This window comes from Centrocercus urophasianus, unplaced genomic scaffold (genome assembly GCF_019232065.1).
Source record: "Centrocercus urophasianus isolate 14NV4802_14NV808 unplaced genomic scaffold, USGS_Curo_1.0 seq_51, whole genome shotgun sequence".
In the NCBI taxonomy this organism is placed as follows: Eukaryota; Metazoa; Chordata; class Aves; order Galliformes; family Phasianidae; genus Centrocercus; species Centrocercus urophasianus.
The window spans coordinates 552,951-565,907 of record NW_024885100.1 but is presented as its reverse complement, the minus strand read 5'-3'; the positions used below and the strand labels follow the sequence as shown (position 1 = coordinate 565,907).

General features: G+C 42.3%; 1 protein-coding gene across 3 annotated transcripts in view; it reads right to left on the bottom strand.

The window, feature by feature from the left end:
- The window catches only part of CRAMP1 (cramped chromatin regulator homolog 1), a 43,454-nt gene that overhangs the window by 12,762 nt on the left and 17,735 nt on the right, over positions 1-12,957 (bottom strand). For 2 of the 3 annotated variants that reach the window (XM_042835379.1, XM_042835377.1), the window contains 9 exons: positions 11,813-11,898; positions 11,000-11,123; positions 9,863-9,944; positions 8,148-9,407; positions 5,942-6,119; positions 2,787-2,968; positions 1,910-1,984; positions 1,259-1,340; positions 403-507 (listed from right to left, as the gene is read on the bottom strand). In XM_042835379.1, coding sequence (XP_042691313.1) covers positions 403-507; positions 1,259-1,340; positions 1,910-1,984; positions 2,787-2,968; positions 5,942-6,119; positions 8,148-9,407; positions 9,863-9,944; positions 11,000-11,123; positions 11,813-11,898 — 2,174 coding nt within the window. The remainder of the gene's footprint in view (positions 1-402; positions 508-1,258; positions 1,341-1,909; positions 1,985-2,786; positions 2,969-5,941; positions 6,120-8,147; positions 9,408-9,862; positions 9,945-10,999; positions 11,124-11,812; positions 11,899-12,957) is intronic. The other variant, XM_042835378.1, reaches the window with a different exon arrangement.

Genomic DNA, 12,957 nt, shown 5'->3' with positions numbered 1-12,957 from the left:
CTGGAGCTATGCTGGCTTTTTCTTCTTTTTTGCAGAGCTCCCAGTGCCGTGTTTGTACACGACTGAACGAAACTTACAGCAGATGTCACCACCTCTTTCTTTTTTTCTATAAAGTGGTCTTGCAAAAAACGATCAAACAACCTATCACCCAATTATTCACCAATTCTAAACCCCTTTCTAGCAAGTTAGACACTGCAAAAAAAAACCCAGTCTGGACTTTTCCAGTGACCTCTCCCTTTCTCCAGCCACGAAGTCTGCATGTAAGATGCCATTTACAACATCCCACATTTTCCTTGACTTCAAAAGGCACTAACCATTCTTACCCAGGAAGAAGAAATCAACAGTGTAACATCACACAGATCGCGACAGACCTTAATTTTCACAGCTTAACAAATGACTTACTGGACAGATGGTTGGTAGCCTGCGTTGGAAGAACTTTGGGCACAATGGGACGCGAGACAGCAGCTTTAGTCAGTGAGGACTGGATTGGCCGAAATGAACCTCTCCCTAAGTGAAAGATTAAATACCAATCAAGCAAATGAGATCTGACATCTTCAAAGCAGGGCACAACAGTTCAGTGGAAGAAAAAAATACTCATTCCAAGCAGCAGCTAGCTTTCATGAATGCAAACAGCAGACACAGAAACAGACCCAAAGACTAACACAAGCTAACCAGTGCCTTATCACATAAATGCAACAGCAGGTGCTGGTCTGTAACTGAAGCTGCTCTCGGCGTTTTGAGTGAAGATAACCTCTAAGCTCTGACGTTGATTTTGTGATTGAAGCTGAGATCTGAGACCACCTGTATTACCACTGTACTCAAGAGAAGCACATCAGCAAGAAGGGACAAGTAAGTATACTGCTCCACCAACAAGAAGGGCAGCATTTTGTTTACACTGCATGAAACTCAAAGAGCACCCCAGGTACCAGGAAAAGTTTCTTATAAGACCCAGACCAACGATTACATCCTATAGAAAAAAAATTATCTTAGTAATTTATTCCAGTTTTGTCTCCTTGTGAAAAGGTACTGCTTGCTCTCACCTAATTTCACTGCTGGGAAACGGGGAGAAAAGTGTTGTTTTTTCCAGTCATAATCATGGTTCACTGAACAACCGCATGTTCTTGTGGGAAGTGATTCAATCAATTAATAACTACGGTTTTGAAAAGGTATTTTCCTCTTCTCAAAAGTGATTCCTTTCTGCAGCTTAATGAGAGACCTCCTAACAGCAAAGAAGTGAAAGAATATACCTGAAACTCACCTGTAATGGACGAGTTGGATAGGATAGAAAAGGAACACACGTGCTGGGACGGATTTCCAGATGGCCTGGGGAGCAGTGTTCTCTGTGTGACAGGAACAACAATAAATCAAAACACATTTTATTACAAGTTGAGTGTAAAACGGACTTCCAGGGCACAGAAGTTCATGACACCTTCTAGAGTAAGAAGCAGAATGTTACACAGATACAAATGGTGCGTCCTCTGTAAGCTACGATAAGAAATCTCCATGTGGACAACTCTCAGACAAATGTGAATTAGAACTGAACTCCACTCTGATTATTCATGCAATCATTTTTAATTTTCCCAAGATGCTACAGTATCTTGAGTTTAAGGATTGGATCTGGACAAACTCATCTCCCATCACAATTAAACAAGAATGAATTGAAGAGGGAACTGCATCATTTGTCAGGCTTAAAAACTAACGGAAATGCAGAGAGTGTCTCACTACCACAAACCAATTGCATGCATCTTCTAGGTCTCCTAGAGCTGTAGAGACCAAAGGGTATATTGATATTTGATAACTCCCTTTTCCCCAGACGAGTGTCCACTATTTTGTTTTTATTTTTGTATGTTCTCCATGTGCCACAAGACCCTACAACAACCTGTGGTCCCACTTCACACATTATTCTCACCTGTACTACTAACGGCTTTCGCAAGTGCCGGTTCCTCAGCTTCCTTGGCTTTGGCAAGAAGAAGTCTGACTGCATCTAGGGAAGAACAGGAAATGATTAGGAAGTATTTTAAGCATGCACACAATAAACTACATCCATAAACTCTTTTTCAATAAAACTGCAATTATTTACTAAAACGTTGCTTTGTTCCATACTGTCTAACAGTCTTTCCCAAACTGCAGTTAAGTTACATGCATCTCATTTGATTCTGATGTTCTATCCCCACCTATTTATGCTTTAATTGAAAGCTCCTTAAATACACAGTCCAGTAAAAGAAAATGGAGCAAGAAAATCCCATTTCCTTAACTCAAAAATTAACACATATTCATATCTCCAACCCTCTGCTAGAACAATTGAACAACTGAAACACTGCTAGAAGTTTCTCACTAGCAGTGCATTATTTTTCTCCTTGTTTTACAGGGACAAAGCTTTCACCTCACAGAAAGTCATTTCACTACTTATCTACCACAGCTTGGCAAGAAGCTGTTATTGAGACTGCATGAATATTTCAATTAAATGCAGCAAATGAAGTTGTATTAAAATTCACTGTACGTTTAGCCAGTTGTGATCAACCTGGCCAAAAGATTTCTTTGGAGCAATTTAATTAGAGAGCGAACCAGGTTCATCACGAAGCATGATGGTGGCATTCTGCTCTGAAGAAGTGACATCAACCTCAAAAATAACCAAAATGTGATTAAACTCAGCTGACACAGCTTCAGCACTACTGGAAGCGCTGCTCTGTAGGGACGCCCATGCCTCCTGATGAAACAAAAATCCTATAATCCAACAAGCTGCTCAGGCACAGAACGGCACGTCTTCACACACTGATCTCACTTACACTGATTGTGTCTAAGTGCTGACGGAAGGTCAGCTCTGCTTCCTTGCTAGGCAAGAACAGCTTCCCGTGGCGGCTGTTGGGGGGCAGAGTTGTAGGAACAGCAAAGAGTCCACCATCAGCATCAGCGCTTCCAGAACTCGAAGGTCCAGCCACCAGCAGAGGTCTGGGGAGGTTTCTCAAACCTGGAAGATTTCAGTGCAATTTAAATGAAGACAAAAATAACTATCTGGTAACTGAAGGTTACAGAGAGCTTAGACTTATGGATCCTGGCCCTGCCACTGTTTGTGGCCTTCCAATACTTGAAGGACGTACATAAACAAGAAGGGGAAAGACTGTTCACAAGGGTGGATGGTGACAGGACAAGGGAGAATGGTTTTAAAATGAGACAGGGAAGGTTTAGGTTTGATATTAGGAAGAAGTTTTTCACCCAGAGGGTGGTGAGGCACTGGCACAGGTTGCCCAAGGAGGCTGTGGATGCCCCATCCCTGCAGGCATTCAAGGCCAGGCTGGATGTGGCTCTGGGCAGCCTGGGCTGCTGGTTGGTGACCTGCACACAGCAGGGGTTGGAACTGGATGAGCACTGTGGGCCTTTGCAACCCAGGGCATTCTGTGATTCTATGATCCTATGATTCTATTGCATTGCCTTCACCCTCTGTATCAGAGGTGGATGTTGGTGGGATGGCAGCAGAGGTGGACCTTCCCACCAACTCTGCTGTGTTTTGTTGCTGTGTGTCAGATGGCAGCCAAGGGGCACTTTGACAGAGCAGCATCTGACATGAAAGAGCAGATGAAGCAAAAGGCTGGAACTGAATTCCTCCATGTGGAAAAATGGCACCACTGACATTCACTGACACCTGCTGAATGTTTATGGAGCACAAACAGTGAGTGCTGGCACAGTGAATCAGTGGGTGATGCATTTCAGCAGTGGCAACAACACAGAGGGGCACCTCCACTGGTACAGATTCGTACAAGCGCAGCACGCAGCTCTTCTTCACTGCTGGCAAAAATGCGTAACTAATGGTGATGTCTATATTGAAAAATAGTGCTTTGTAGCTGAGAATTTGCTCTATCAAATACTATTATTGTGTTCTTTGTACCTGCTGTAGTTTCCATGGAAGATAAATAGAAGGCATTACATTCAGTGCAACCCACACACCTGAGGGTCAGTCCTTCCACTACATAAGCTCTATATCCACCTGATCCACTCCTTTTGTAGGCTATGATAATACAAATACAGATTCATTCTACAATAACTAGGTTTTATTTGGACACCCCTCCCCCGTGTGGTAGTTCAAAGTGCAACCTCAGTAAAATGATTCTAGTGAGAGAGCAAACAAAAAGCAGGGATCATTTACCAAAAGATGGATCACCTTAGTAATATGTGCAGCACATTGGAATAATGATATCTGGTCTGAACAAAACTTCTCTGTTTACATTTTAAAGAAATTAATTTCAAAACATTGTATTATTTCACAGCTCTGTGCCAATTCTGCAGGCATTCAGTCAAAATAAACAACAGTATTGTTGTGCATCAATCTTAGACAACTAAGTGTACCTCTCTTATATGCTGTACATACAACACTGCTTCATTACAATAGACAAAAATGGCTTTTTTTTACACTCAGTATGGCATCCTTGCTTGGCAGGTCTCTCAGCCTCCTGCTGGGCTGCAGGTATCAGCAAGGAAGCAAAACTCATCTGCCTCAACGACTTCCACCAAAGCCTGCTGCCGCCCTGGGCAGAAGAACAGTTCAGCACAGGGTGAGCTGTCCTAACACAGTGATGGCTGCACTGCTCAAGAGGAGTTCTGAAGAAGAAACTTCGTAACAAATGCGAGGAATTATTATTCTCTTGTTTAAAAAGCAGAACTGCCACCCCCCTCCTGCCATTCTGCACCACTGCTTTTTTCCAATGGGACAGTGGAAATTACAGCGTGCCAAAATACCCAAAAAACAATTCAATGCTGAACACCCAATGTATTTGTGTCTTCTGATCGACTAGGAATTGTTCACACACAACATATTTCCTTTGAAATCTGTCAAGGGATGTGCCTCAATTATGTAGCGATATTGTAGATATTATTATGTAGCGATATTGTAGGTTATGTTTCACCACAGTTGTTGCTTCAACTCTTCCCTAAATCTCTTAGCATGATTCTTTTTAACACCTGTTATTTTCCCCCCAGCTAGCTGTGTGCCTTTTGTGAAGCTGCCTATCAGCACTTTCAGATCTTCTGCAAAGGACACGAGCTACCTTCTTTATTTTCTACTATGAAGAGCAAATCAATTTATCTTTAGGAAAATAAAGACAACAAAAACAAAAAAAAACAGTTTGCAGCTAGACTGATTCAGGACCTACTCCTCTATGGGAACAAACCCAAAAGACTCATCACCAAAAGCAGCTTGCTTTCTGATAGTCAGATTACTGCAGCCACATAATCACATTGCATATGAAGATACAAAGAAGCCTGATAATTATTGTATACTAAAGGTCCTAATCCATCATTATTTTAGATTCAAAACACCCTCAGGATGATATCAGGGCTAAGTGGGATTAAGTTTATCTACCAATAGAGCATGAGTGAGGACATGCTTGGCTATCAGTATGATGTACTGGAATGCCAACACCTGAGGCAGATGCTGAATATAACAGCTCAAGCAAAGTTGTAGAGGAGATAAACAAACTAGGCAGAATGCTGTATTCAGCACTTCATGCACCTGTGCTCAAGCCAAACAGATTAGCTGAAGTCACTCAGACTGTCTTTGATAGGTACTGCACAGGAGAACGACACACATTTTTCAGCCATGACTTTACCAACAGCCTTTATGCCACGTGTTCACTTCCCAGCTCTGGAAGCCTTCACTCTCTGAACACCCCCTACCTCCTCTCATCCCTTCTCCTAGCAAACACCAGCATCTTCTGACTGCTGAGACATTTTCTGGATTGAGAGCTGTACTGTTGACAGACTGCTTTGCAAGATTCTAAGAACTGAACTTAGGACAACCCCAAAGCAAATATACCATGCTCCTACACAATAAAGTTTGTAACAGCAGTAACACTCGCCCTGCCAGAGTCACTGCAGAGTGGAACATGTCCACCATGGTATGAGGCATTCATAGTCCGATCCCTTGAAACAGATTTCTATGAATACTCACCTGAGGAGCTGGAAGCAGCAGCAGGAGAAAACGTCTTGTTGTTGCGAAGGGCAGACTGATTTCGAGTGCAGCCTGGACTTCTGGTGCTGATGGTAACCACCTTCCCTGGAGGAGTCAGTGACTGCTCCTCCTGAGTAGGCTTGATAGGTGACGTGGCAACAGAGCTCATCTCAGGGGTCTGAAAACACAAGTACATTAAAAGAATATCGGCCACTGTTAGCGCAAACACATTGTTAAACTCGTTCTACTTAGGAAACACTAAAAAAAACACAACAAACCAAACCTGATGTACTAGAATACCTCTAATACTCTAACCAGTGCCTCTGTGAGCATGTGGTGGAAGGCTGAAATTCTTCCCATATGCATTTAAAAGTAGAGGTAATGACAAATATTTGACATAGTAACAAAAGAGGGGCTGCTTTTAATTTAGGAGAAATTTTCATAAGCTCTAATCACCATGAGATGAAGAAGCAGAACCTGGAAGTAGAACCTTGGAAGCAGACCTGGACAAAAATACTTTGCTGTCAAGTCTCATCAAATACAGACAAGTAGTTTTGAAATTTTTCCCATTCCTTCTCCTACTCCGTACTGTTACATGGCAGTAAAAACAGAAGCACATGGCAGGGCACATTACTGATTTTCCAGGTCTATCCAACTAATTTCCTTGTTTCTTGCATGGTTTTCTAGAAAGTGTACCCTTTCACAGGCATAAAATTAACACCCGTGCTTGACTGCAACCCAATTTGATACAGTTTGCTTTATGCTTGTAATCTTCATTTAGAAAAATGAACCATGGAACAATCAAGCATTCTGGTAATCCCGAGCAAACCGCAGGATCCGGCACTTTCAGACAGCAGCATCACCTTGACTCCTGAATGCATACGTCATTCAATGACATTCACTGCCACAAGAAGCTTTTACATTTCATGTTTCAGAAAAAGATGAAGTGGTATTTGGAAAAATAAAGAAAAAGGTTATGTTACTTTTATTGGAATGTATTAGAAGGTACATTGCTTTTCAGGTGTATTAGCTTGCTCTGTTTAAGACAAAGAATGCCAAAAAGAAAGCCAAAAAGAAAGCATTTGTAAATAATAACAGCCTCACATCCTTTTTTTTTTTTTTCCTTTGCCTTCTCCCTCAAGTTTAGTGAGATAACCTTCCTTCCATCTGCAGTTGTTAAACATCTTCCCTGCCTGTCACGTGTGCCACCCGCAGGAGATGCCAAAAGAGATCTGTGCACTGTCACACATCTGCCTGATGGTGCACCAGAAGTCTTGAGGTGAGTCTTTAAGTGAGGAGTCTTTAAGTGAGGAGCTGTAGCTGAACAAAGATGGTTCTACATTTAGAAAGTCTTAAAACGTAAGACTGTGAAATCAGAAACAAAAGGAGGTGCTGTGCTGTTACTAAACCTGCACCAAACAACACAGATCAAAGACTACAGGTGTCAGGGAAGAGAGATTCATTTGCATCCTATGCTGGAATATGATGCAAATAGTATCTTCAGCTCATCACATCTTCATCGCAGGAATTCAGGCAGATCTGCTGAATTTGGCTTTTTTTGATCTTGAAAAGCATGTTTTATTAAGCTTCAATTAATTACAGTAGGAAGAAACAGCAGCCAAGTTATCACAGTGGCAGATCTTAAACATTGGTTACAGCACACAACAAGGAAAGCAAGTTCATTCCCACTTGTCTGCCTAACAAGAAATTGTTTTTCTAGATATGTTAAACATCATCCTAGAGCCTCAGAAGTTCTACAAAAAAAAAAAAAAAAAAAAAAAAAAATCACTGTAGCTAGCCAGTTTCAAGGAAGCGGATTGTTTTTCCACTTGGCATGATTTGAGCTACATTAACATTAGAAATTTAGGATTGTAGTTTTTGTTTGGAATTTTAACTTGAGAGAAGGCACTTAACTGTGCTCATGACTGATCTCCTGAGTTCACTGCAATACTGCTGAGACTCACGACAAGCCAGAAACCAAACGGTATTGTAAAAAGCAAATGTAGCACAGTGAGGCCAAGTCCACCCTGCAGCAGCAACCTGTTCGGACATTTTTATTATTATTATTATTTTTTTTTTAAACACAGGAATCTCCACAATCTTAGGAGAGCTGGTTATTGATTTAGCTGGAACATAATAGGAACAGGAATTATTTCCCAGTTCAAAAAAGAGTGTACCTTCTGAAGGGTAAAGAAGTGCTACTTACTGGTTTGGGATTGACTTCAGTAGAGATGAGTTTTAAAAGGCAATTTAGGAGTTTCTGCTTGTGAAAGGTAGTACATGTAGGAATAGCACTTGATTCAGATGTTTGCTCCCTGGCATCCTGGGTTTCTGGCTCCAAGACAGCCAGCCAGTCATATTCCAGCTGCAGCTTGTTCGGTTTGCCCATCATGAGGTAGACTTCAGCCAGCGTAAGGCTCTCAGAAGTTCGCAGGCTCCATCCTTCTTCTCTAACTTGTTGAGAGAGCCGGCTTGGGTCATCCTTGAGAGACTTCGTGTTAGATTGTCCCTGAGGTGGAGGTGGAAATGAGGAGCTCAGCTTCTCTTGAGAATCCTCCATTACCGCATCTGTTATCTCCTTGGTACATGCATCGAGCTGCTGGCTCTGGCTAGCCTGAGCTTCACATCTGGCTGTGCTGCTGCTGGGTGAAGCCACACCACCTCTCAGTAGCTGAGAATAGGAGTCAGATGTCTCTGCGCTCCTCCCACTTGGAAAAGCCACAGGAGAAGTATCACCAGCTGCTGGAGTAGAATCCTTCCCATGGGGTTTGTCTGTGCAAGAACATTTCTCTGGGACAATCAGATCCTGACAGGACTTCATGTACCGTGGGAATGGATCGAGCAGAGAGAGCTCTTCCACATCAGGGATCTTACTGCAAGCACAAGCTGTGCTGCACGATGCTACTACAGTTGCTTGGTCACCAGCCAAGGCCTCCCTGCCTTCCACACAGAAGGCTGCTGAGCTCAGCTTTTCATGATTCCCTTCTTGATCTTGAAGTCCAGAAGGCGGCTTGCTGAGAGAGTTAGTGATGCCAAGGTTTGAGGCTGCTCCCTCCACCAGACCAGAATCTGCAGAGCCATCTTCAGTGCTTGCAGAAACTTCAGCTGTGGGCTGAGAGGTTCTGCTCGATTCTGCAGTGCTCTCAGCCCTTCCAACACTCTTGCCTTCTGTTCCCCGCGGGTATTTCAGTTGTCCCCTAGCTGTCCCCTGACCACTCTGTATGCCCAGAATTTGTGCAGGTGGTAGTAAGTGAGAGTCTTTTGTGTTCTGTTTGCATTTGCCAGTTTCCTGCCAATGCACCGTGCAGAAAGCCTTGGAGTGGACCACTCGGGCTACCCCAGGCAGTGGGGTGAGTGTGCAGTTCTCTCCTGGAAAGAGATGGAGCATCACCTTCTCCTCTGAGAGGCTGCCTCTTGTTTCTGAATCTCTGGAGTCTTGAAGCTGCCGTTCCTCTAGTGTTTTACGCTAGAAAAGATGTGTTAAAGATTATAACCACTATCTGTCCATTCAAAACAAGCACCTGATGGCCTACTCTGCAAATGAACAAAATTAGCAGCTTATCAGGGGTGTACGTTCTCTATTCAGCATAGATATGAAAGCTCCACGATCAGAAGTTAGTCCTGTGTTGATAAAAACTATACTGAAGATCTGCTCCAAGCACAAACTAAGTTTATGGGGACTTACTGCTAACTAGCTTTTCTGGGGATTGTACTATAGAAGAGTTGAGGTAGAAGTGAATGAAATGCTACAGGATTTCCCACAGAAGGCACCTTCACATTAGTGATGCTGAGATACTACCTCTATCTTCACCAAACATGGGCTGGTACATTTATTAAGCAGACTTACATTTCTTAGATGAACTTTTAAGAAGGGAATTGGTCCCAAGCCAAGGCATACAGAACAAAGGAAGAAAAGGATACAATACGCACTTCATGGAGAGCCCACTTCTGCTTCAGGAATTCAATAAGGCTGGAAACCTTCCGATGCAACTCCACAATCATCCTGTGTACAAGATGAAGCAAACAAGTAGTCAAAAAAAACATCAACAGAAATTCCAATCAGAGCCCCATGCTAGCATGGGAATTATAGGAACAAACTGGCATTCTGTAACACAGCACACAGAACACAGCCACCATTCCTGAACAATACAAGAACAGCTGGCCAGAAATTGCAACATTAATACATAATTAACTTGCAGCTGTGAAAGACCTAAAAACCTATGCAATAAATCTGCCTGCCATCGTTCAAGATACTACTCTACCAGACAGAAACAGAAAAACAACAAAACATCAGAGAAGACGGCAAAATTTGGCTAAACCAGAGTAGTTCAAACAAGGCACAGTGCTACGACATGAAACATGGGAAGAAAAATGGGGACAAAATTGTATTTATTTATTTATTTTACTTTTTTTGCCCTCAAAGCATTTTAAAAATACATCTTGCACTACACATCTTTGTTCTCTTCACATGACATTCAGTCATTATGAAGAAATGCTTCACAAGGAGCTATCAGCACCTCAGAGGCCCATCAGCCACAACTTTCAGACTAGCTGTGAGGACTCAGATGGACAGCCACTGACAGCACTGAGCAACAAAAGCAGGCAGATTTGGTTGGAAGCAAGTCAAGCTAAATATTTCCATTCCTGCTACCACTGTGTTGCATTTGACACATTCAGACTCCTGATGCAGGTGCCTCTGGCTGTTGTTTTACTTCCCTCCTCTATGCCTCTGTCTCACAGCATGTCCAGTACAAATTTTAATAGAAGTAATGCTGCCTGTCCCCAGTTCATTTGTCTCTACCCTGACAACTGGATGTAAATGGCACCAAACAAATCCATCTCCAACTTCAGCATCTCCTATCATTACCCAAATTAAAACATGTGAAGAATAAAAGTAAATCAAACTTTCCATGAGAACCACGTACCCTGGTTGGAAAAGGCTTCAGAATAAGTATGTTTAGGCAAACTGCATTATCAATTATGTACCACAGAATAGAATACTGCCCATACACTTCTCTATTCTGTCTTGAGCCATGAACAAAATCAAGTCTTCGTTACCTGAGCCGGGGATTCTGGGCAAGGCTCTGCACTCGAGCCCATGCATGATTATTTCGTGGCTGCAACTCCACGGGGACCTTGAGAGGAAGACGTACTGGCTTCTGGTCCTCTTCATCACTAATGCCTGAAGGGAGATGAAGCACAGAGGGAATGGATCAAAGCAATAAAGCTCAAGCAGAATGCTTTATGTTCAATTACATAAGAAAAAGGCATCACAGGTATCAGCACCACCTACAGACAACTTAAGCAACTCAGCTTTACCAGCGGTGGGAGCCTGCTCCCTTAGATTACCTCCCGTTCCAACATGTTGATGTTGTGCCTTGGACACTGCAGTGTCAATGTCAGGCAGCTAGAAGCTCTGAACAAGTACAGTATTTCAGATTTTTAAACTGCACTGATACTACTTATTGGGGGTGGGAGAAGGGTTGAAATAAAGAATGTAAAAAAAAAAAATCTGAAATGCTTGATGGTAAAAATTCACTCCTGTTTTTTCACTGATATACTAGGACAACTAATCTTCAAATATAATGAAAGAAAAACTGGCAAAGCTGTAGCCATCTTCTATGGCATAAATATCTCCTCTGTAATTTCTGTAATCTCTGTAAAAAAATGAGTGCCATACTCAGATGGATCTTAAAGTTAGCAAATTCTACAAACAAACAGGGTTATAATAAGAGAACAGGAACATATCTGTGCCCAATACAAATGGAAAACAACACAAATTCCCCTGCCAGTAACACATACATTAAAATAGCTCTACTCTCAAATTCTTCCAACTCTGTTAAAACTCTTCCACATCTCAGCATCTCTTACCATCTGGATCACAGAGCTTCTTCAAAGCCCTGCACATTGGAGCTTTGATACGAAGGTTTCTGCCTTTGTAGCGAACAGTCGTAGCCCTGGATATATTGGAAGAGAAGTATTTACAGGCACCATTAACTTGACACTTAGGTACACAGCTGTGGTACAATCAGACCAGTCATCTCTACTGGAACTAAGAGATTTAGGAGTTTGCAATGCAGATTCAAAAAGGCAGTCAAGTTGTGTTTTTGTTGTTTTTTTTGTTTGTTTGTTTGGTTGGTTGGTTTTTTTTGTTTTTTTTTTTAATATATATTTTTCATTACCTTACTTTTTGTTATAGAAATGCTACTCTTGTAACACTCCCCTTCCAGACACCCACAACACACTGTGTCCTGTTACGTGCACTAAGGGAAGGGTTGTTAAGATACACAGACCAAAATCATGTTACTTGGTTGCATAGTATCCTCAGATAAAGCTTGTTTGGAAAAGACAATTGGTTGTGCTTTCGTCTCTTCTTTATATTCCTAGTTTTCACTATAAAAACCAACCAAAAAACCTGAAGCTCTTAAGAAGTCTTCCACTCCATAATATAAACACAACCATTGCAGAAACGAGGCCAAACCACTTGTGCAGGAATCTGAACAGTCACTTCTACATTATAAGTTCCAATACCACAGGAGTAGCTATAAAGATCCTTAAAAACAAGACTACTTTCTGCTTCCTGAGCAGCAGAGCTACCTTCATCCAGTCAGCTCTGTTGTCTTTTTAGAGGCTTAAAAAAGCAGGCAGGCACTGATAGAAAGGTACTGATGGCAGTATTTACACCTCAAACAATAAGGACCACCGAGCACAGAAGCAGCAAGTTACACACAAGCCTTTGTACGAAAGAAATTATGGAGAATGTTCTTAGAGCAGGATCTGGATGTAAGGAAGGTAACATCTCACAAGATGAGCACTTGTCAATGCAGCCAAGAGGGAAAGTCACAAAGGGGCAGCAGGAGGCAGAGATGCGTTGGAAGAGGTGAGCAGTGCGGAAGTTTCATACAGCACGCTGTGAACCTCTGCAGGCTCAGAACAGGCCAGGGCTGGAAGGGCAGATCTCCTGAACCTGCACTAAGCCATCAGAAGCCAAGGGAACATTGCTGTAACAAAGAACT